General features: G+C 35.0%; 1 protein-coding gene across 1 annotated transcript in view; it reads left to right on the top strand.

Annotated features, from left to right (window-relative positions):
• Positions 1 to 2,952: 2,952 nt before the first annotated feature.
• LOC120338092 (NFX1-type zinc finger-containing protein 1-like) overlaps positions 2,953 to 20,012 on the top strand; it is a 29,492-nt gene continuing 12,432 nt past the window's right edge. The window contains exons 1-19 of the mRNA XM_039406027.2: positions 2,953 to 3,158; positions 3,394 to 3,483; positions 3,700 to 3,813; positions 3,946 to 4,089; positions 5,339 to 5,484; positions 5,575 to 5,722; positions 7,907 to 8,003; positions 8,427 to 8,563; positions 8,872 to 9,027; positions 9,190 to 9,275; positions 9,904 to 9,990; positions 10,283 to 10,395; positions 11,263 to 11,401; positions 16,609 to 16,704; positions 17,368 to 17,487; positions 17,978 to 18,173; positions 18,680 to 18,942; positions 19,606 to 19,743; positions 19,834 to 19,914. Coding sequence (XP_039261961.2) covers positions 3,043 to 3,158; positions 3,394 to 3,483; positions 3,700 to 3,813; positions 3,946 to 4,089; positions 5,339 to 5,484; positions 5,575 to 5,722; positions 7,907 to 8,003; positions 8,427 to 8,563; positions 8,872 to 9,027; positions 9,190 to 9,275; positions 9,904 to 9,990; positions 10,283 to 10,395; positions 11,263 to 11,401; positions 16,609 to 16,704; positions 17,368 to 17,487; positions 17,978 to 18,173; positions 18,680 to 18,942; positions 19,606 to 19,743; positions 19,834 to 19,914 — 2,467 coding nt within the window. The 5' untranslated portion in view covers positions 2,953 to 3,042. The remainder of the gene's footprint in view (positions 3,159 to 3,393; positions 3,484 to 3,699; positions 3,814 to 3,945; positions 4,090 to 5,338; positions 5,485 to 5,574; positions 5,723 to 7,906; positions 8,004 to 8,426; positions 8,564 to 8,871; positions 9,028 to 9,189; positions 9,276 to 9,903; positions 9,991 to 10,282; positions 10,396 to 11,262; positions 11,402 to 16,608; positions 16,705 to 17,367; positions 17,488 to 17,977; positions 18,174 to 18,679; positions 18,943 to 19,605; positions 19,744 to 19,833; positions 19,915 to 20,012) is intronic.

The following is a 20,012-nucleotide window of genomic DNA, read 5'->3' as shown; positions in this document are numbered from 1 at the left end:
AGTATTCACCAAAATATAATATAGGGCGAATTTAATCACCTTGGCTAAGTGGTCGACCAACGTGGACACGATGGTATTAGAATAAGTTTATTTTAATTGCATGAAGGGGTGGGCCAGACCACGTCACACACCAAAACTAGGCCAAATTAGAGTCCAAATTATTTCCAATATTATTAATCAGTATAAGTAATTATATTAGAAATTAATCAATTGTGGATTGTAGGTTCTCGAAGGTTCAGGCAAGGTTTTCCCCAGTTATATTCATGGATTTTAGACAAGGAAGTATAATTGAGGTTGTCGATTAAGAGAGTCAGTTCGAATTCATCATGGATGATTCGTCTACTGTACGTCACCATAATATTAGTCAAAGGTGCTCCTACCGATGTGTGATTGAAACTGCATTACCTCATGTAATGAGACATTAGAGGTAGAATTCTGGTTTAATATTTTAGACCGCTTGGTTTTAGTCACATCGACTTATCACTGCGTCGCATATCAGTCCGTCATTTATGTGTTATCCAGATTTGAGTGTTACATAGATCGGATCAATCTTAGTTTGTCATCAATTTTTCACTTAAATAGAGTCAACTTTCGTATGAAGGTAACAAAACCACCGAATATAAGACAGCAATCGAAATAGATGTTATGGAATTGTGCCGATACATGCAATAACAGTATATTAAGTAGGGTTGCCTTAGTCCGCTGTGATCTGTATGGTCGCAGTGGGGCCCGCGCTAATTCTACGTATAAATTATTAGATAGCGTAAGGAAAATTCCAATCCAATATTTAAAAGTTAATACCGCTGTAGCAAAATTCATGAGCAGAGGCTTTTAAATTAAGCTATAATAAACATGAGAAAGAAGTAAATTGTGTCAACAAACATTTAATTTCGGTATACTCATACAAAAGTTAGAAGAGGTCCGTGGCTGATCAATAATAGTAGCCGATCATATTATATAGATTATGTGCACGCAAGGCTCGTAAAGTTACTTCGATCGATATTTTGCTCTTAGGCAAAAGGTAATAACACGAAAAAGCTTAATTGTTAGTTAATATGCGTTTCTCCACAAAAATGTACCCCGCGCAATCAGTTCCACATCGGGCCCCGAAACACGGAGGTCATGATGTGAAAATTATGGAATGTTGATGTTGTTCATTCATGTACATCTCATACACACTAGAATGCCCGTGAACATCAATCGTTACAATTGGTTTGAACGGCTTTTTTATGAGAAACGCTCTCTTGCAAGTGGCGATTATGTGTATAAGGGAGTGGCATAGTGATCGCTTTGCTCTTAGGATCAATGTTAAGGTGGAATATCGTGGGAATTTTTGACGAATTTGATCCATATACTTTTCAGGATTTTTGACGCCTACTATTCGCATAAAAACTGCTTCAACAAATGCCGGCCGAGTAAGTTATTTAGTTCTAGTTTCTCGTCGTGGTCCTAGTTTCATAAAGATTAAAACAATGTTGTAACGTAAAACAGAAATGCATAAGCATAGATGCCATCGACCGGTACACTTCGAACTGATCATTTGTGAAACGAGGTTGAATTGGAAAGAAGATGAAATTCCCAGTTCAATCCTGTGTAATTTCCAGGATGTAAGAAACGTTTAGACCCCTCCGAAAATATAAAGTTGGTCCTGGCATATTAGGGATGCCCTTACAGAGCCATGTTTGGAGTGGAATGTTGAAACTGCCCATTTAAGCTCAATCCAATGTTTATAACGTAGGACATATTGACATGAGTGATTTACATACAGATAGAAAATTGTAGACTCCACGCCGATAAATATCGAATAGATCACGGTGACAGAATAAAGAAGAAGAATTAAAGGATTAAAGGAGCTGGGGTAGATGCGAAAATCGCGGCTGTATTTTTCTAGACATTTTTAGACAATTTTGTCTCAGCTCAGAAAGAACCAAAACTAATAACAAACTTTCATGTTTACATAACTTTGTTCTGGACGGGTCATACTTAGCAACATTGTAACAACTAAGTTGCTATGTGGTCAATCGCTATAACGAATATATTTTATCGTATTTCATTGATTTCTGAAAAAGAAGGCAGAAAACAGAATAACCGATCAGCAGCAGACTCTATTTATGTTGTAGTATTAGGAGTTGATACAATATTATAATTTCGAGCACATGGTGAGTTTATAGCTTTTCGAATCCATATGCCGAGCTTGGTTAAACATTGAAAAGGTGTGTCGAAATCTATTACGTCATACAGCGATGCCCTGGCATCGAAACTTTGGTTTCACCTGCGTTGTTCTCCGATTTCAGTCAGACCTGGTCGATCGATGTCGTGTGTGGACACGCACAACTGAACTTGCACTAGTATGTTTCAGCAGACGCAGGGGAGATTTGTATTTATTGATTAGTGAGTCATCGATAAAGAGTCTTAGTAAGAATTTTAACGGAATTTATGTATATATTCATATGTATACGATATGTAATGGTCTTACGCTCTTTCTCTTTCCGCTTAGAGATCAATTTATGCCGAAAACAATTTCATATGACTTGAAAGATATTATTCCAGAAAGGGCGTACATTTTCAACTTCGACCATGCTAATTTTCATAATATATACCCACGGTATTTAAAATAAAGCGCGTACCGTATTTTACGGACTGTAAGGCTTATAAAGCAAGAATATGTCAATATATTTATTGGATTGAGTTTTTAGCTTACAAAGCACGCCAGGCTATAAGGCGCGATGTGCTTTATTACGTCAGACAGCAGTTTGTTTATTGAGCAATAATAACGGTTCTGGTTTGAAATGTGAGTATAGCTTAGTGATCTAGCTCTATACCACTACCTGACCCACACATTATGCTTAGAGGTACGATCGATTTTTTTGGGGGGGGGGGGGAAGAAGTAAATTTTAATAACTCATGTAGTTTTTTGATATGATATAATATGATATGAACAATTTGTTTTTATTTTTCTGTGATACTTAACGACTCCTAACAGTAAGAAGAGTAAAAGGAACCATACATTGTGTTATTGCAAGATAAGGAACCTTGTTTCAAATGGATGACTATGGATATTATGAACTAAATTATTCAACGGGTGTACAAGAATCGCACACTGTGCGGTCTTCTACTTCAAATAGGAGTAGAAATCGTACACGTCGTACACCGACCAGGTAAACGTTATTTCATATTTTAACACGACGTGTCACTTTCTGACTAACCGTGAACATTGTCGACGTGAACTACGTCTTGTGTGTGGAGCATTTAATAAGTTTAGCAAACAAGTATAAAACCAATGGTATACATAAAACCCGACGATGATCATATCGAATCCCACCGGGAAACAAAAAAAACTTTGAAATACAATTTTTTAATTGATCACAATTGAAGTTTAACTTCTCTTTCTAGAGTACCGACATCAGCTGTTCCTCGTGTAGGATTTCAAATACATAGTGGAGGGACTTCGCACAGGGCAGGTTCGGTACCACCTAACATGAGGTATATTTTGTGGCTCATTTGTTTAGCTAGATTTGAAAAAGGGGGCTTCCAAACACGATCACAAATGTATTCGACTAATACCTATCCATGATAAAACCATTTCCGGATTGCAACTTTATGCTAAAAACACCACCGCTGTATCATTTCATTGGTTTCATATATCGTTAAACTCACTTTAAACTAACATCCACACTACTCCATGTATATTCATTTCAGAATGTCGGGAATGAACAACCAGTTTGCAAAAAGCACAAGACAAACAAACGCAAATCCTTTCAGAGCAACTCACCATTATCCGGGCATGCAGACTGCAGGCAATTCGCGACCAAAGTTAGTACTTCCATATAAATTTTGTTGAAGAAGAATGAAGATGTGGTGTTTGTCTCAATATTAAATCGGAGATAATAAGTTCTTGTTAATGTTATTCCCAAAAACACCTTTGCCATTTGTTATTCAATTCAGTACATCGGATTTGAGTGGCAAATTTGCAAAGAGTGTCAGCATGGGACCAAGGACAAACCACCCTAGATCAAGAACACCTTCGGTTCCCAGACATCCACAAACACAGACGGCGTTCCGCAATCAAAATCAAAAATCAAGTACAAAGTTAGTACATAGGCGGTTTAATTTTTAATCACATGTGTGCGTGCCTTGAAATACGTTTGAAACTGATGTTTTATTATCGTTTTATCAACATTAATTAACCCCATAACTTAAGTAAATAACTTCTACCAAACGTCGTGTAGTCATATTAGAAAGATATTACATATCGTCACGCTAATAACCGAATTGTGTAGGTCATTTTTGGCGGTTTTGAGTTTATCATAAAATAGGTATTTATGTAATGCACCTGTCTGTTAGCTCAGATTTTATTTTAGGAATTCCGAAATCCATAAAAATAGAGATTTTGTATGATATGCAAATTTATTCAATTGTTTCGTCATAATGAATTATCATGGTTAACGCAGGACTATTGTGACGTCACAGAGGCAAAAATAACCTCGGCGAAGGATTTTCGAGTTTTCGCATCTCAGATTCTGACTTTGCGCTTATAAATTTCAATTTATACTACAGTATAGGAAGGCGTACACTTGTGATATTCACTGTCTGAGTCCAATTCACCTTGGTTGGCTTTTATACAAGGGTACATTGCTGTTTTATTCTTTATATTTAACTTTAGTCTTATTTCGGTGGATGTGCAAAGCGTGTTATATTGATGAAATATATATTTTTAAACATAAAAAATAATGTAATTGAAACAGATTAGCTATTTTGGGGATTAGACATCGTATATACTAAGAATTACATTCGTTTTTGGTTTGTTTGGTTTTTAGGACTGGTACATATAGTCAAGTTGCAAAATTGCGTATGTCCTCTAGTCATAGACACCTTTCTGCCTAAGTCACAGTGCGCCATTATGACGTGACATGACTGCGTCATACAAATTAACTTAAATCCGGCTACGATGAAAAAATTGAACTATGGCAAATTATTGACTCTCAATGGCATAGCAATATCATTAGGAATTTTTTTACGTTTTTATCAAAACTGCTAAAAATGACCTACGCAATTCGGTTATTAGCGTGACTATATAATAATAATTTTTTGATAAGAATTTTGCTAAAAGTGCTAGTTTGCATGCTCGTATTTGATGGGTCTATTTCGAACCCAAGAATGCAAGGCCCGATAAGCCAGCTAGACGTAATACAATTTTATATGCTATACGCTTCATTTTGGGATTAAGTATGCTAACTTAGCTTCACTACTTTTTAGGATCTTGTGTATATGTGTAAGTATATAAATTTATTAATATATTGCATAATAATCATTCTCTTTCATGATGAACTGACTATAGTCGAGATGGAAACGCCAGACCTCGTTTTATTGGTTATAAAAAGTTGGAGAGAATGCTCGAAACTTTTGAACCGCGGGAGATAGTTCTCTCTCTTGCCTTGGATTCTTCCGAATTAGAAGAATTACTCTCAAGTCAAATGGGGAATGGTAAGCTTTTACTTGCAAAAAGTGAATTTGTAATGAGTGCATTTGCAAATATTTTTACAGTGTCAAATACAAATTTTTTATGACTTTCAGGAATGATTCAAATGATATTAAAGGTTTGTGGGAAAATGTCGGAAACGGATGATCTTAGGGAGCACGTAACAAAAATATTGAATTTGTTGGCGAAACATCAATTTTTGACAAAAGCATACACGTTTATTCACGGATTTCTCAAAGAAAGGTAAAATAGCGTAGACTAGATTCACTAGATTACGCCGACTCAAATTTAAAAATTTCAGTATTTCCTCTTTCCTAAATCTCGTATTTCCCAGCGAACGACACCGAAACCTATTTCACGGTCGGTTGAACATATTTATTCAATGACATGGCTAACTTCATATGATTGTAATATAATTGTTTGAAATTGAATAATATTTAATTAGGAATTAGCTGAACCCCGTGACTAGTGCTAATTTCATCAGCAATTCTCGTATACTCGGTAAATATGTATAATTGACTAATTGTATGTGACTTTTTTAATGTAATGAATTCTCTCAACACATGAATTACTGGAACCATAGATTACATCATTCAGACAGTTTGCTGAGCATCCACGCAAAATAAACAAAAAACATGCTTTATCAATATCTTAGGAGGAAAACAGAATTGCATTAAAAAAGGGCTTCAATAAAAAAAAATGCGAAACTGGCCTTGACATGCCCAGTCATACCCGTGATATAGCATTCAATCCCTTTACGCATTTTCGGGTGGAAATTAAGGTTAGGGCATAATTTTATCCCGATTTACCTTATCTTGGTTCTATTACGAGTTCGAGGACTGTCTGTGTTAGCCAAGTAAATATACCTCATGCCCAGGTTTCAGTTCCTTTATACAACTTGATGTAAAGTGGGCGAACAAAATTAGTTACCTCCATATATTGATACACACATTTCTGGAGCCGAAATTAATATATATATATTAATATATCATACCTTGGCCGCGTGGGCAATTTATCGTTTTATAGATATTTGATATAAAAAAAAAGTAAATGTAATAATGTAAATATAATATAGTTGATGTAAATACCATTGTCGAATTTTAAAATCGGTTCGCGGCCGAGTTGAATATTTTGGAAATACCAGGATTGTTAACATACAAATAATGCAATGTAAAGGATTCATCATTCTGTTGCTGCCAATCATGCATGAATCGTAATACACACATTTGTTATTTGCAATACCAGTAATCCAGCTATTCCGATCAAAAGCTTTGTTTCACCATCGCGTTGGCCTATATGATTAATTCCCCAAATACTGTGATATTTGTTTTGAAATTACCCACTTAATTAGGCAACGTTAAGAACTGTATACACACGGTGAATCACTATGATTTGAACTTGATCGTGATGATGTATTATTATGTGAAGCAATATATCAATTTGAGATGAAAGTAAAGTCGCAATAATACGAGATTGATCGTCCGATGATAAAACGCTTTTAACCCTTACCTTCTTATGCCACACTTTGGGAATTTACATCAACTTCTAACAGAAAAAAATCATAGCTACTTTTTAACTGTTTGTTAGTAATAATATGTTTAAAAAATTTGCAGACAATTCCAATTTCGTTGACCGACATGAGTCGCAAGTTGGTCTTACATGATAATTCATTGTCTTGTATGACGAACATCATGACGCGGAGACTCGGTTGTCGGGCATCGTGCTGAGACTTATGGGCACGCCTGCTATCGCACCTCTATTAAACTCAGCCGGTTCACAAGGTTCAAAACCCGTAAATAATAATCGATTCTGGTTGCTGGTCTTCTCACAGTAGTAGTCTGGTTCGCATAACCGCTGTCAAATACGGCTTCCATCTCCATCAATTCTGAGTCTAAAATATATAACTGGATAACTATTCCCGTACCGGTACTTGATTGGTAACCGGTCGAGCGCCGATTTCTCATACTGACAATACAGAAATTTTTTATTTTTTGAAACATGAAAGGTAAAGGCTAAGAAATATTATTTGTTAGTGAATATTTGAGCTGGAAGTTTGTAAAAAATATTTTGGACGGTGTTGTCGACTTTTTTCAAAAATAGAATATCGTGTTGAATAAAATAACAGCCAATAAAACATATAATTATCCGTACGTGAGGATACCAGTATATTTTTGAGATTAATATCTTTCAAAATCAATTTATTTGTGAACCTGCGTCGGTATCCCAAATGGCTTTACCGCAAGAAAAACTTTAAAACTTTTACATGCCGGAGAGACCGCATGCGTTTTCTACGTTTTATAAATATTTCGAGTACGCAAAGAAATAACCTCGACCCATATAGATATTCTCGGCCCGGAATATTGAAATTGGTCTCACCTGACCTCATTAGAACATATTTTAATCAAATATGTACAATTAATATTACAGCAGCAGAGGTGAAGATAACAGAATGATACATTTGCAAAATTGTCTGCGTTTGATGGCAAATTTTTTGACTGTTTTACCAGCATCTACAGAGGATGAGGTGAGTGAATTTTAGTGGAGTAAATAATAAGAGTATGGAAAAAATAAATAAATTAAAGCCCATCTACTACTCTATTTGTGTGATGTGATAGTGGCTATTTTGGGAAAAATTGTAGGACTTCAAATAAATGGGCTGATATTTGTTACTATTTTTCACATTATTATTTGTATACCACTGCTAATTAGCGTATTGAACAGTGTAGCAATATTATAAAGCTTGCTTGCTTATAACTCGATTGGATAAGTTGAAGAATACATCTTTACCCTCCGGAACCATCATATTCCAACTTTCTTACCTCCGAGACCACTAACTTATAGTATAACCGTAACGGATGAGAGCCTACGATGTTTCATATCATTGCAACGCCTTGTCAACTTTCCTTTCTCAAAATGTAGCTGAATTTTTATTCGTATTTTTGTACAGGTCGGATTAGCTCTCACAATTCTTGACATAGTTATAGACAGATTGGGTTTGGCAGTTATTAAAGAAGATGAATATTATAAGGAAGTAAAAACTCTTCTCAAGAATATACAAGAAAAAGAAACTATCAAAGTAGAAAGGTTGATATTTACCGCAGATATCGGTTACTTGTAGTTTGCTCATGTTTTTTATCCGATTCTCAACTGTTAGTAATGAAGTACTATATTTTAAGAGGATCGGAGATTTTCCATTTCAGCATTGCCTACTCAATTTATTATCCCGGGTGGACACAAGATTTTCAATATGCGATGCCATCAGTTAAGCCAGACACTTTTATAACAACCACTAGGTTTAGGCAAGGCATTATTAGTATTAGACGACATTTTCTTTTTATTCCTACGTACGATAAAGGTTTTATATGTAAACAGCAATGCTTGATATTTTTTAGATCTACACGGAAACGGGAAATGCAATTGGACGATGCCCATTTATTGGCCCCGCCAGACGATTTTCGGCATATCCCTGTGATACCGAGACCGGAAGATTTGCGAGAAGATGCAGAACCTTTCGTCCGATGTAATTTGATTGGTGGAGCTTATCAAGAGTAAGTTAATGCAGGCTCATTTGAAAAATTGGGAAACTGGGGGACTGCATTGCCTTGTTTGGTGCTTTAAATCTTGTGTCAATTTGAATCTCAGTTTGAATGATTATTGAGATCCATTATGAGACTGTTAAAAAAGTTGTGAAACTCTTTGTATATATTTAGCATGGATCACTATTTGGATGTTCAATACAGACTTCTGCGAGAAGATTACATTAGACCACTTCGAGAAGGAATCGCACTGATATCGGGTAAAGGTTTTCATATGTAACTTCGTTGTGCTTCAAAATTCAGTTTTTGCGACCTGGAAATTTGTATAATGAGCAAAGCTAACATTCCATTTGGTTACTCTTTCAATGGTTCGTTCGACTTATACTGGATGGGTGGAATCTGGTATTCTTTGAACATTTTGACACATATGAACTGAAAGTACTTTAGTATATACAGTACTAAAGTAATAAATTCCAAGGTTTATTGAACGCAAAGTGTACCTATTGATCATCCTGATATCGTGTCGTTGTTGTTGTTGTTATTGCTTCTTTTCTTGTTGTTATGGAAATTTTTTAAGATCAATTTCTTTAAAATTTTCAGTTGTTAAAAGATTGTATATTTCGCTATAAGGCTATTACTTTTATTTATTTTAAATATTTCTCTGGGCCCTATGGGATTCATTTTTTGTGTGCGATGACTCCATCAAAATTGAGAACATTGGCACCCTGTGGCGATTCCGCCTTCATTTTGATTGTGCGGTTTAGTGTGAAAAATTGCATACCTGTACTACTTCGTTTTGGTCTTCGTGTTCATGTTCGTAAATAAAGTCATACCGATACATATCGTGACTCTGTGCAACTTATTAACATATTATTTGTTTTATTTCAGAAAATTTAGCTGTTGGAGGTGGTAGTAATCGTAACGTTAAAGTATACACCGACGTTAAAATTGAATTTGTGAAACCTTCAAGAAAAGGTAAGCTTAGTCTTCTTCAGTCTCATTAGTCTCTGTTGCAATGAACAAATAACTATCGTCATTTATTTACTGAGGAAAATATTTAATTTAGGACAACACCACGACATAAGGTCACATATTGGGGTTGGGTATGTCGAAAACTTTTGTAAGCTGTGATCCCATGCGTTACTTCCAAATAGCGCGCTATTCTCGGAAAGTGTGAAACTCCAAATGTAGAGCATAAAAGTCGATTCAGTCCATTGGAACCTCATGGAACGCTAAATTTTTTAAATTGTTACGTCATTTTATGTAGGAGTTCTTCATCGTCTCCACTTCAGTACAGAATCACTACAGAAAATAAGATGGAGAAACACAAAAAGGTTACTTCAGGGAAATTTACTGTGTCTTTCATACGATAATTTCAAGGTATTTTGTCCTTATTCATGGCGGTCGTATTTTTTTATGTTCGTACTTTGTTTTGTGAGATGTGTAAATATTACATAATCTATGTAACTATTTGTTCTACGACAAAAATGTATGAGAAATGATTAAACAAATCGTTGTATTAACCTAAATTCTGTTATAAACGCAATAGTCCGTTGTTGAGACTTTCAGTGTACTAGAGCTGTACGGTAGTCGAAATCCTATATTTCATTCTATTCATCGTACAACAACCAATCCATATTGCCATAAAATAACAAATTCGTTAAACGAAGTTCCAGTCAGATATGTTATGGATGTTTTGTGGATTTTAAACAAAGTGAAGCTACACCTATCTCGTTGTTAAAAAAATTCGTATTACGTTCTTTTTTCACAATGAACTACACCTAAAAAACCTATCTCAAACCTATCTTTCTTTCATTCATATTTATATGTTTTGGCAAATATTACTAATGTGTCTTTTGGTAGGTTAATACCAGTGGGCCTGTTCACGACTGTTTATAATATAGAGACATTTTTAGCTTTTTCTTTGTTTTTTTCGTTTTGCTATCAATTTTGGAATTGAATGATAAAGTATGAGCGTTTTATATAAACCTTGCTCAGTTTTACAATATTAAACTATCGTTAAGCAAATTATTATTAACATTAGGCGACCAGGGCAGAGTCTCTAGTTGGGTCAGCAGCTGGGTATGATGCTAAGCTTGGCTGCAAAAGTAACCCTTATTTGAAATTGAATTTTTAAAGCACTGGGGAAAAAGTCAAGAATAAAAGATCTAAAAGATGTCTCAATTTTATCCGTTTTTAAAAGCCGGAAGATACCAACACAAAACTACTTGTTATAACCGTTTTTAGGATCACATATTATTTGCCGTTGTGGCTGATAGAAATCCAGAAGATCTTGAACAAGGATATATATGGGTTGAATTTGTTCGAGAAGATAAAAAACAGGATGAAGCATCTCAACTAGATCATGGCTTGGAAATGGAATCAGGTTTCGATTGTGTATTTAAATCACGCATTCACAAAATATTAGGTCGAGTCATCCATCAGTATGCCATATCTTATATATACGTTCATCAAATAAATATTGTATTACAACCAGTGTTCACTATTAGCGCACTTTTTTGCGAAAATTGCGAAGCACTTTCGCAACTTTTTTTAGGGACTGCGAAATAGCACTTTTTTCCGATTTTGAAGAGAAATAGCACTTTTTTCCGATTTTGAATGGAATAAAAATTCAAAGTTAACAAATATTTTCGAGTATTAAGTTGACAAATAAGTAACATACTAGTACTTTTGTAACTCAGTTCTGCATATCATAACGATATTTACCGGAATTCTAACCTATGAGATGCAGACATAGCTTTTGCATTAACGGCAAAATTCTTGTTTATAATATGATTATTATACAAGCACACCCGATTCCGCTTCTCCGGCAAAAAACGCTCTCGGGGCATTTCTTTGAACAGAGTGGTCATGTGACTATCAATGATATCGATGAATTCAAAATGACTATAAAAGTGTTAGTAACGTGTTATAGTCACTTTGGATGAATTGTGACCGAACTGCACGATTTTCAAATCAGACGAAACTTTTAGCAGCATGTCACAGATTTGCAAATTCAACAAATTCACAAAATACCATTAAGTGTTGCCATTTTATTGTAATCACAATGTTGAAAGGACGTGGCATTTTCCGGAATTTTGCGATATTTACACAACTATTTCTCATTGATATGCGAGGACGGGTGGGCAAAATTCAATATTTTTTTGAATCGAATATTTTTAAGGAGTACCAAATAAACATGGTGAAAACATTAAAAAATCTGCAACAAAGCCTTTTTACTGGTTAATTCCGTTGTAATCGCTAAATGTTCTTGTCACCGATTGTTTTGGCGGCGATATCCAGGTTTTGGGTAATCTATATTCCCGCCCTCTCTTTTTTACAAATATGAATTCTTGTGGGTCGGCGGACATCGAAGTTTTATATTTCGGGTTTACCCGTTCGTTCACATCGGCAACAGATGTTGAAGACATTGAGGACTCAAATTAACATTTGCGTTGGCTTTAATATTACCTATCAAGATTTGTAAATTTACCGTCCCAATTTTATGCGAATGGTAATATTATTGTCCATACCGTGATGCAGAAATTTTATAAAGACGATAATTAACTTTCTCCTGTATTTCTATGGTGATAAACTTCGCAAATCTGAAATTGTGCCAATCCTGAATATTGGTTTGAAATAGTGATCGAATAATTCGGCTATAAAGGCATTTCTGCGTGGTCATAAGACGAGATGACGTTAATGAACAGCACTTCTTTTACAGGATATTTTACGTATGCGACTTAATGCTGAAAAGATTGGGCTCGAGTGCTTTTTTTTTCGAGTGCTCGAGTGCTTAATAGAGGTCAGGCGCTAATTGTAACTAATTCCCTCAAGTTTCAACGTGTTTTCAACGAAACAATACCCCGGCGACAATTATAGCTAAAATGTTACCGAGCAATTCACAATTTTATTTATGGAATTTGCAAATTCACCAGTTTCTTGACGATTTTGATATTGTCACGCCCTAATTATTAGTGCAAAAAATACTCCCCTTATTCCGCGGCGGTTTGACGGGTTCTTTGTTCCATTCTTCAGAAAGTTCTGGCACGGGGGATATAGAATACTGAATCCGGAGGGTTGAATCCCTGTCCACTTACTGGTGATTTTCCGTTTTAAAATGCGTGAAACATTCTTTTTTTTTTCAAATTAAATGACGTTTCGCGGGCTAGAGTTCTCCCCGAAAATGATGTGTTCCAGACGTTAGTTAGACGATAGATAAAACATTAGATTAATAATTTTTGTGACGCCCCGTTTTCGAAAATACAAAGTTATATCGCAAAAAATGCGTTATGATATATTTGGAATGAAACATTATTTACGGTTAATTCAGATCATATTTTACTCTCCATGACACCCGGTATCCGAAAATACAGTTGTATCTCGAAAAATGTGTTTTGTTACATTTAAAATAAAACATTTTTGCGATTAATTTAGATCATATTTTACTTTTCACTACACCCGTTTCCGAAAATACAAGGTTATATCGCGAAAATGTGTTTTGTTGCATTTAAAGTAAAACATTTTTGCGATTAATTTAGATCAAATTTTACCGTTCACGGCAACCCGTTTCCGAAAATACAGAGTTATATCACAAAATAATGCGTTTTGTTTCATTTATTTTGCATTCCCAATAAAATACATATTTTCCCTAATTAAGGTCGTCGATGAATCTGTTCCTGTCGTTCAAGCTCGACACACGTTTGGAATAGTGTGGGGGACGTTATTTGTATAACGATAATAACTGAAAATTAAGATTTTATAATAGAAGTGAATTTGTCTCAAGATGGTATTTTACGATTCCTGCCCACAGAAAATAAACACGCTGACAGGCTTGGTTATAATTGATATTCGTTTAATTTATTTTACACTATTAATAAACGCGCCACACCAATTGCGACCATATAAATTGCAGTCGCATCGGTATGGACTGTATGTTTTTGGCGCTCTCACATTAATAATAATTTTCAACAAAACAATACCCCGACGGTCATTAAAGCTGAATTCGTTACCGAATAATTCACAATTTTATTTACGGAATTTGCAATTTCAAGATCTCACTTGACGATTTTGATGATGTGACTGATTAAATGCCTCAAAATACAACAAATGTAATCATTTTCGACGATAACAGGCGCAACAATTCGTAAACGAGCCGTTATAACGAAATTCGCGATTGATTTTACCTCTCTCTTGTTTACAATTTTAACATCCTGCCGGCCATGTATGGTCGAATAAAATGTTCACATATTCGAAACATGACTTGGCCAAGGATGGAAGGGATCACTAAAGAGCTAATAGAAAGTACATACGCGAGGGTATGATATTAATATCGAGAATATTTGTGAGCATATCACAGGACGGAAATATTTTGCACCCGGCTGTTTGTTGACAGAACAACGATACGCTAAAGTTAATTGATCGAATACAGGGAAGTATTTATTTATCATTTCACTTGCGAACATCGAGGTTTTGGCGGAATTGTACGATCATGTTGTCTTTCTTAAATAATAACTTTTTCAATAAATGTTCATTTTACTATTGCGTCTTTATTATATGTCGGGTTTTCATTTATTTTAAATTCGAAATTGTCCGAAATACTCCAACAGGTGTTTAGGTACAATAATAATAGTACTTACCAGGGAAGTTTAATACACACGATGTGTAAAGGGCGTCGTAACTCCCGTTTATTAATTATAATTTTTTTTACATTTTGCTTAAAAAACAACGGCAGTCATCTCACGTAACTCTTGCGACCAAATCTTTTTTGTTTTGTATGGCATCGTCATGGCGACGAATTTATTGCCGACTGAATTTTAATTGTGTTTTAGGATAAGTTATTTTCTGTTTGTTGGTTTCTAAACTTTACAAACTTGGGTAGCAATTACTATTAATGTGAGATTTGTGCATATGAAGATTGAATATCGTGACTGGATGTCCGATATCTGAGAATGCGTAATTTTCTTTCAACATTAATTTTCAGGATATCAGCGTTCATGTGGTCAAATAAAAATTATTTATCAAATGGATTGGCACTTCGAGACACTCTCAAAATTATTTGGGATTCACTATCATATCATTCGTTTATTTTTTATATTCATGTTTTTCTCAAGAATCACCCTTGTTATATTTAGTGTACCTTCGCAAAAGAAAACTCTTTGGTGTCATCGTTCCTATTAGTGTAATTGAAATATATGGAAACCTCACAAGTGGCGTTGTGATGCGAATATTTAATACTAGGTCAGCAGCATTACAAAGAGTGCTATTTATGAATGCTGAAAGTACATGACATTACTAAACATTTTGCCAATATATGATGTTTTCTGCTCGATTCAAACTAACTCGCACGCAAACCAAGGCATTTTGACATTTAAAAATTACTTGTCTTTGGGTAAGCTCTGAAATAGTATAATATAAATGTAAATGAGAAATTAGGTCACGCTAGCTCATGAAACGGGAGGATTTTCAAAGTGATCTTGTGTAATATTTGGGAGAAAAAAGTTTGAAAAGAAAGTAGGTCAACCTATCTCCTAAAACAGGGGAGTATCCTGCGTAATATTTCGGAGGGAAGATAGGTTAACCTATCTTTTAAAACAGCGGTTGGCGGCGACTTTCAAAGTGGTTCAAAATCACAAATTAATAATTATCAGATTAAGTTTAGGGATAAATCGAAAAGTTGAATTTCCAGCGCACCTAACCCTAATTAGTTGATTGCTATTTATATTTGGGGGGGGGGGGGATTATTTTGCACGGGATTTGTATAAACGATCCACCCTGTAACTAATATGGTTTCCAGCCTGCCTCGTGTCTGTTAGATGGAAGGAGTAACAAATGTGAAAGTCTTTGCTGTTTACGCGAGTAAGCAACTGACACGGTGATACATTGCATGAGAGTTTTGTCCGCGGCAGGTGTTAGCAGATGTCAGCAGATGTCATTTCGTTGCCGATTCGCTTGTTTTAATTAAACATGAATTCGCTTAAAGGAAACTCGGTTAACGAAAAGGCTCTTCTCTTTAATTCATAATATTAACCGGAGGAGCGCTTTTTCGAGTATCTATGCCGTTTTAAATGGGTTATATGAAAGGCTAGGGCACCTAACTTGTTAAAATCGGCAAAAGCACTTTCGCACTTTTTTTTTCGACTGCGAAGCACTTTCGCACTCATAATTTGCTTAGAGTTAACACTGATTACAACTTACCAGACCATCTTGAGAAGCGTGGCCACTCGAATTTACTCGAAGTCATAGGCAGGCTTTACATGCATGAACATCCTATGGGATGGGACAGCACACAGCAGTATTTCAGATGGGATAGTAGTCTTTTCCGTGGTATCTAACTCTAGTCTTCATACTATTTTTGGCCTTTAAATGTATTTTAGTCTCATTTTTCACATACCTACATCAATTATTTATTTTGTGGTAAGACACCGGCATGGTTGTCTATGGGAATTGGATTTCCGTGGAAATTCCTGGGCCTGTCCATGTGAAACGTCCCATGAGATGGTATGGGACGGGTATAAATTGCTATTGGATGAGATGGGCCAGAAAAAGCCTGCTTTCACGTCATCGTGTTTTTCATCGAACTTTTAATTTCAGAGATTGGATCTCGCATTGATTTTCATCTGCATCATACAATGGTCGAGTCCGAAGCTTATTTTGAGGCATATAAGCATGTTCTTGAAGCTTTAAAAGGTATTTGCTTTTACTTGTAGGTCAAGGTTTTCCAGTCGGGTTTGCTTAGTGTAGTGTAGCAATTGTTACACTACAAACACACACACACTTTCAACAAGCACGGGGTTTTCTAAACGATTTGTAACAATTTATAAACAGGAAGGTTGTTTTTTTATATTTCAACGAATTTTTCTCATTGTTTGTTTATGTGGTACGTTTCGAGAAATACTCTTTTCCTGTATTGTGTTTCCTGTTTCAATAATACCAGGGATGGCAAACCGCTACCCGGCAGTGAAGTCAAACACATTCAAATTTTAGTGTCTACACATTATCTCGGATCGCTGACAGAAATAAAAAAAAGTATTTTTAGTTGAATAAAATTACGTTATATATTAACGCTCAGGACACAGCGCAATTATTGGACACGTAGTGGACATAACGATCGTTTCAAAATTTTGTTGTTATTGTTATTATTTGTCTCCGTCAACACGTTTTAAAGAAATCGCTTTTCTCTTCGAATACTGAACCAATTGCTTTGAAATTTTCAGTGGTTAAAGATAAAATTTTTCTCCAGAAGGCTATTCCTTTTTTTCTCGCTATGACGTCATCAAAATTATGTGACTCTACGTGTCCATATATTTGAGCATAGCTCTCTTGTTAACAACACCATTAAAATTTTAACAGAAATGCGTCGCATTCCACTGGAGAGATACATAGTCAAGTGCTCAAGCGATGTACACGCTCCAGAATATTTAAGACCATCAGTAGCTGGAAAAAACGTTTCATATGGAATACAAGTGACAGGTGCATTACATAACGATTTATTTGGAGAAAACGAACATTGCTTGGTTTAATATTTTGTACAAATATACTGCCGTAAGATTTAGGGAGAATGAGAAAAAGAAGCGCCAGAAGCTTCAACTATTTTTATTAATCACAACACTAGATCGTCATTACTTATCGATCTCGATCGGTAAGTATAGGTTGATAGGTATTTGTCTGTTGAACACTTTCGTATGTTACGCGATATCTCACGAAAGCGAAGTCCAAATTTTGCATGTGCATTCATCATATCTCGGACCAGAAGCCTATTGATATTGGATGAATTATGTCGTATAATTAGCGAGTTAATATTTATTTATTGATGAGACACACGGTGTCGCTATTGAGTCAGAGCGAAGGGAACATGTGGAAGATCGATATGTCGGCGGTCTCCAATCGCTATCTAGTTTCTATTCCTTACAATTTATTGACATAGCTGACTACAATTAGTTTTGAATTTTTTAATACTCAGCTGGTACAGCTAGTGTAAGAGTTTTGGACGAGAAATGGCCAACATCTGAACAATTGTCACTTGACGGAACACAAAAGGAGGCATTAAAACTCGCTCTGACAAAAGAACTCGCAATTATTCAAGGACCTCCGGGTACAGGAAAAACCCACGTTGGTCTGGAAATTATGAAAGTCCTGTTGACAAACAAATCAAAATGGTAAGATGAGTATATTTTATATTTATATGAGTTAGATAAATCGATTGGAACTCATGATTTCAAAACTCATAGAATGATTTTGGCAGTTCGTTATATTTTTACACCTAACCCTAACCGGAAGGATTGCATCGTACTGATATAGCCAGTAATGACGGATAATTATTAAAATAAATAAAAGAGCAATGCGCAAATATATGGACACGAAAGCCAAAAAGAAGGAGTAGTTCTCACAGCACCTTACCTATTCCACTGTACGGTACGGTCAAATATATTTATTAATTTTGAAGAGGTCATCACACAAAATTTCGAAGTGAAAAAAAAATCACATATATAGTTTCGACATAAATAAAAATAATAAACTTTTATTGAAAAATAAAATGTTCAATCCTGAAATTTTCAAAGCAATTGGTAGTAAATGAGAAAGAAAAGGGCAAATTAACAAATGCACATTCCAGAAGTAATCCATCTGGTAATTAAAGCGACTTCTCTCTTTTTTATCATGAAAGGTGTCACGGTCGTTCTATGTTGAGAAAACCAAAAGAGTCAAAAATAAACTCACCAATATTAGTTGTCTGTTACACAAACCATGCGCTTGATCAATTTGTGGAAGGAATTGCTAAGTTCTGTGGTGGAACGAAGAGTATCATTCGCGTTGGAGGAAGATGTGCAAACGAAGCTATAAAGCAATTCTCCCTAAGAAGTGCAAGAGATAGAAAAAAAGCAAAAGGGAGGAAGGGGATGGTAGGCGCTGCCATAGGAAAAGTATTCAGTAAGTGGAATATCTTAGACTTAGAGTGTCTATCATTCTTATTTATGTATCACAATAGACTAGAGGATTATTATTATTTTGTAATATTCATTGTCATCGTCTACTCTATAAACCCAAGTAATTTGTGGTACCATTTGGTCTGAATTATTTTTGTGGGAGTTGTTTTGAACGGTCTGAAGAAAGCAAAAATACACTAAATAACTTGAATTATGTGATACAGTATTTGTTATATATTTATGCATTTGCATACTTTTTGTAAACCATTTGTTTTCATTTTTTGGTGTTGGTATATTTAAATGGTCGCATTCTGAGAGATTCTCAAACAATGAACGAATTTTATTTGACTATTTGGCACATGGGTATAATCTTCTCCTGGATTACTCTAATAGTTCTGTAAATACCATTGACATCTTCTTGAATAAAAAATTGCCTGAATCAAATTAAATCACAATAAAATTCGATTTCAAAATCAAAAAGCTAAAAACTTTTCGAACTTTAAATCAAGCAACATATCCCTGACCTATTTAAAATTGTTGTACTACAATTGCGTGTATATTTTGAGTGTGGAAAAAGGTTAGCAAAAATCAAAAAATGAACTTACTTAGTTCACGAACAAACTGCTGTCTTAATTTGCATATCACTTTTTATATATCTTAATCACAGGACAAATGAAAGAGTTTGAAGAAACATTTCAGGACAATATCAACCGACTCGAATACTCACTTCGTGTTGTTCTTAATCTCGACTCGTTGAAACAAGTTGACGACAATAGACATCTCAGACAGTTGCAACCAAATTCATGTAAGCATTGCATTTAATAGCTATTTTGTGGTTAAACTCCTTATTCATTTTCTTCAAACTAAAAAAAATTATTTGCTGTATTTATTATAGACGAAGGACTCCTACACTGGCTAGGAGTAGACATTGCACCACCCGAAAAGCAAAATTCTGGAAATAGAGCTAGAACTACAGGTATGTTAGTACAGATTCAAATAATTTTATGATCATTTTTGTCTTGATAGTTGTATAATAATTGTTTCAATGAAGAATAACACCATCATGAAACACAA

The sequence above is a fragment of the Styela clava genome, chromosome 10, assembly GCF_964204865.1.
Source record: "Styela clava chromosome 10, kaStyClav1.hap1.2, whole genome shotgun sequence".
NCBI lineage: Eukaryota > Metazoa > Chordata > Ascidiacea > Stolidobranchia > Styelidae > Styela > Styela clava.
The sequence above is the reverse complement of the archived record's forward strand: the minus strand, read 5'-3'. Positions and strand labels throughout refer to the sequence as shown.